Raw genomic sequence first — 4,851 nt, 5'->3', positions numbered from 1 at the left:
GGGTGGGGGGTGGGGAGGTGTGCTCTGTGATGAGGAAGCTCGGCTTGAAGACATATCCCAGAGGCGTTTCTGGTCCCAACCGTTCGTTTTTGCTCCCCTGCCTGGCTGCCTCAGGACAGCACAGGATTTCTCAAACACGCATGAATGAGTCAAAGTAAGACTTTAGGCATGTTTTTGATGAGAGGATAACATTATAACATGATATAAAACTCTAAAAAGTTGAATTTACATGATACAGCCCTTTTAAATTAAAGCAATAGTTCAGATTAGTGTAGTAGTGTATCAAATGTGTCCTGAAAGGAGCTGTAGGTCTAATAAGAAGAACCACCTTGTTTTAAATAAAAAGGGGTTTTTAAATCATTGTGTAATATTTAGGTTATAACTCAGTAAGTACTCTGTATTAGTACTCTTAAGTACCCACATTGTAGTACTTGGTTTGAGGAAAAACTTGTATTGGACACCCCTTGTTTAGATCTTTGAAGTGGGGTTCTGTAAAAAGGATGAAACAGTTAGCATCTTGTTATAGATTGCTCTTTGCACAAGCTCAGTGTGTAGAAACAGTGAGTTATCCCTTCATACACCTCGTTTAAGGAAAATAAAGTCTTTTTAAGAGTCATCCCTGAGAACACATCTGTCTGCTGCGTTCCATCATTTGAAGCAACTCTTCATCCTCCTCCTCCTCTACCAGGTGGCAAAGTTCATTGGCTCGCCTCCAGGATATGTAGGACACGAGGAAGGGGGTCAACTCACCAAGTTGTTGAAGGCGTGTCCCAACGCTGTTGTCCTGTTTGATGAAGTGGACAAGGCTCACCCTGATGTTCTGACCATCATGCTGCAGCTGTTTGACGAGGTGTGGGCGGGGCCTGTTGTTTGACGGCGCTGAAGAGAATTAAAGTTTACTTAGCTGCTGCCGTTTCCTCCTCGCAGGGACGACTCACAGACGGCAAAGGAAAAACCATCGAGTGCAAAGATGCCATTTTCATCATGACGTCTAACGTGGCGAGTGAAGAAATCGCCCAGCATGCCTTGCAGCTCCGGCAGGAAGCTGAGGAGATCAGTCGCAGAAAGCTGGCCGACAACCTCGGTGAGAGGAACGCAGCAGCAAATAAAAGGGTTCTGTTGAGAGGCCAGGAGAGAAAATTAACCCTCGTTTGTTTTCATCTCCCAGAGGACGTACAGAAAAGTGACGACGTCACAATCTCCCGACAGTTCAAAGAAACGGTGATCCAGCCGATCCTGAAGGTACAGCAGCTACAGAAACCCACAGACATGTTTGGTGTGAGGCGCTGCAGGTGTCCTCGTTCACACTCTGATTGATCCACAGGCTCATTTCCGGAGGGACGAGTTTCTGGGTCGGATCAATGAAATCGTGTACTTCCTGCCATTTTGTCACTCCGAGCTGCTGCAGCTGGTCAGCAAAGAGCTCCACTTCTGGGCCAAAAAGGTTTGACAGCACATTAATGTTCAAACATATCCCTGTGGAATTTAAACCGTTATAATAAAAACAGTATTTTTCTTTCTAAAAAGATAAAAACCTGAACTGTGTGTTTGTATACAGTATCTGAGAGGATCGGATTTCTCTAGATGTGTCTTCACAGTTTGGGTGTCCCCCCTTGGCTAGACTTTTCTCCTGCTGAGCTGTGTAGAAAACTCATACACACACACACACAGAGATCAATGCTGTGTGTTACTATAACATGATTACACTGTTTAACATGTAGAGCCTTCATCAATATTTAATTGTTAATATTACAGCTTGGGTCCTGACAACGTGACCCCTGCAGAGGACCAACAGAGACCTGATTCATGACTTGTTTCAGAACGCTGTGGCGTGTCCACTCTTTATTGTTTTTTTTTTGTCTCTAACGATAACTCGTCTGTATCCAGCAGCAGCTCAAACATCAGAAATCTCGTTATCACTTAATCCCCACAAGCCATTTGTTTGTAACTCACTTATATTATGGGAATTAAATGTTTAGTGCAGCCAGTATCACCTAACTATAAATCTAGAATCTTATTTATTGAATGACGTGTTAACATCGGTGGGTAAATGAGCTGCTCTGATCGCTGATATTGACCGGTGTTTGATTAAAACGCATTAAGGGCCTGTTGATTAGCACTGGCAGACATGCTGCCTGACAGTATCTCCCCTCTGCTGCTGCATTTGTCTCTTTGTACTCCTCTCCCTTAACTGATTGGGGCTTCCTTTTTTGTGCGTGCGTGTGTGTGTGTGTGTGTGTGTGTGTGATGCATCCTTTTAACATCCCCACATCTTTGTTTCATCAGGCTAAGCAGCGCCACGACATCACTCTACAGTGGGATCACCCAGTTCTGGAGCTGTTGGCAGGCGGGTACAACCTGCACTATGGCGCTCGTTCCATCAAACACGAGGTAATCGATGTTCGCACAGCTAGGTGGTGGTTTTGTTTTGTTTACTCTGAAACAAAGCCAGTGTTTGCTCCCTGCAGCCGGCTGGCACATTTGGTTAAAAGCATTACCTCTCAGAGACTAAACTTTAGGCTGCATCAAGAACAAATATGCCATTTACGTTTAATAGACTGTAGGGGACTACTAAGTTTATAGGGTTAGCATTATTTGCTCTGCACTCATGCACGTCTAATTGTGTGTCACACACAAAAATGTTATCACGTGGCAGTAATTGCAAAGTGGCAAATATTAATTTTTGACAGTTTTACTGACGATTAATTGCACACAATACCCTCGTGTCTAGTCTTTTATTGGTTTTCGCACATATATCAAGTTAAAAAAAAAGTTTTTCTCAGGCAGTAAATACTCCACAGAGCTTTCTCAAAGACAAAAATTAGGATCCAAAAACTATGGCCACCATCTATAAAGTGTACATTTCAAAACAAAGACACTTTTGGTTCAGTAGAGCACATGGAGACAGTATCATTGAGGTATTTTGAATCTAACAAGTGTTTCCAAAAGGTAAAAAACAAAGAGTGGTCAATGTTGTCAGGATAATCCTCCTCATCACTAACCTGGTACTGATGCCTCAGGTTGAGCGGCGGGTCGTCAACCAGTTAGCTGCAGCGTACGAGCAGGAGCTGCTGCCCAAAGGCTGCATGCTGCGTCTGTCCGTCCAATCAGAGGGGCAGGAGGAGCGTGGTGTGCCCAGCCTGCGCCTGGAGGTGGTGGGAGAGGACAGCTCGTCCAGAACACTGGACATCCGTCCACCGCTCAATCCTGAACACTAACATCGGAGTAAACACTGGAAATCATCATCACCATCATCCTCCAATGAGAGGTTCTGGCTGATGCATTTTGAATAAAATTTCCTCTAAAAAAACATATTTTCACTGCATTTTCCCTCTGATAAATTATTATTAATGTGCACTCAGATAGTTTAAAAAGGTTTTATTCACATCTGTGTTCAGTTTGATCTGACGTGGATAAAAAAACAGACCAGCTTCAGCTTCTTCACCAGGAATTACCTCATCAGCAGATACAGATGTTACACAGTGACGTGTTTTACTTCATAATATAGAAAAAAGCTATATTCAGTATTTATTAAATATACAGTATAATGTATATAAAAATAGCTTGACTGTAGGTGTGTAGTTAACTGTTTCAGACACGGTTAGTTAGCAGTCAGCACATTTTATTTTTGTACATTTTAATTGTGAATGTATCCATTTTTTTCATAACACAAAATGAAACCTGCCATGTTCCTGTGTTCATCATATCACTCATTTAAGGACTCCCACAAGCAGAACTCCTATAACCAACCTGCTGACTCGTTACGTTTCACTTAATCGCTTCACTGCAAATTAATTTGTTAAAACTTCATTTTGAAACAGATGTGTTTTAGATGACGCGTGCAGCTGTTTGCACAGTATGTCAGGAAAAATCGAACAGAATTCGCCATGTTGCATCATAAATGTTTCAGAGGGTGTAATGGAGTGACATTTTTCATCCCCATGTTCCCAGCCTCCCATGTGTAAATAAAAGCATCACAACAAAAAGGAAATTCCTCTTTGTTTTGTTGTTGTTGTTCTGTTTGAGTTGCGCTGACACTCCTGACGGATGGATGTGTGTGAGAGAGAGAGAGACTAGTTCCTGGGTGGGAATTCTGCAGCAACAATAACGCTTGTCCACCTTGTAAAACGACATGACACAGGAATGTCTTTGGAATTCTGCTGTGCGAGGGGGGTCTGAGCTGGACGCTGGGAGGGAATGCAGCCTGCGGGAAAAGCTGCAGAAATGCTGGCACACAACATCCTGCAGGAATGTGTCATCCACAGAGGAGTGATTAGCATGTAGGGGAAACAATCAGGACTGCTCCATCAATAAGAGTTGATGTCGGTGATGTCTACACTGAGTTGAGTTGATTTTATTTTTTTTAATGCTCACAGGAAACCTGAACTGAAATAAGCTGTACCAACATACTTTTTCACGTTAACACAAAAAATATTAAGAATTCTGAAATGAAAAGCTCAAAAACGTTTAAAAAGCTCCTACACCTTTGCTTTAGGGTGTAGGAGCCAGAGTGTTAAAAATGTTACAGCGTTCAAATAAAGCATGCAAATAATACATAGTTATACACCAGGACATGCAGCTTAATTGGGAATAATGTGCTATGACTTTTTGTAGCAGTATGTTGGACAATATTAACAAATTTTACAAAAAATATATTTTTAATGTAATTTTGTGAAACCGATGCCTCTGCTTCCCATTAAAATCCTCAAATTTAGACAATTTTGAACTGATGCTTTATCTTTTACAATTTTTACACAGTTGAGGTTTTGTGATTTTTGACCATTGTCACGTGTTAACTTTTAAAATATGTAACATTTCAGGTACATGTACAAATTCTCTTCAAATGGTTGC

General features: G+C 41.8%; 1 protein-coding gene across 1 annotated transcript in view; it reads left to right on the top strand.

The window, feature by feature from the left end:
* clpb (ClpB family mitochondrial disaggregase) overlaps window positions 1–3,991 on the top strand; it is a gene marked incomplete in the record, with an annotated part of 38,272 nt that extends 34,281 nt beyond the window's left edge. The window contains 6 exon segments of the mRNA XM_014008022.1: window positions 689–850; window positions 928–1,084; window positions 1,169–1,242; window positions 1,325–1,444; window positions 2,287–2,391; window positions 3,021–3,991. Coding sequence (XP_013863476.1) covers window positions 689–850; window positions 928–1,084; window positions 1,169–1,242; window positions 1,325–1,444; window positions 2,287–2,391; window positions 3,021–3,218 — 816 coding nt within the window.
* Window positions 3,992–4,851: the final 860 nt, after the last annotated feature.

This window comes from Austrofundulus limnaeus, unplaced genomic scaffold, assembly GCF_001266775.1.
Source record: "Austrofundulus limnaeus strain Quisiro unplaced genomic scaffold, Austrofundulus_limnaeus-1.0 Scaffold46, whole genome shotgun sequence".
In the NCBI taxonomy this organism is placed as follows: Eukaryota; Metazoa; Chordata; class Actinopteri; order Cyprinodontiformes; family Rivulidae; genus Austrofundulus; species Austrofundulus limnaeus.
This window is presented reverse-complemented; position numbering and strand designations above follow the sequence as displayed.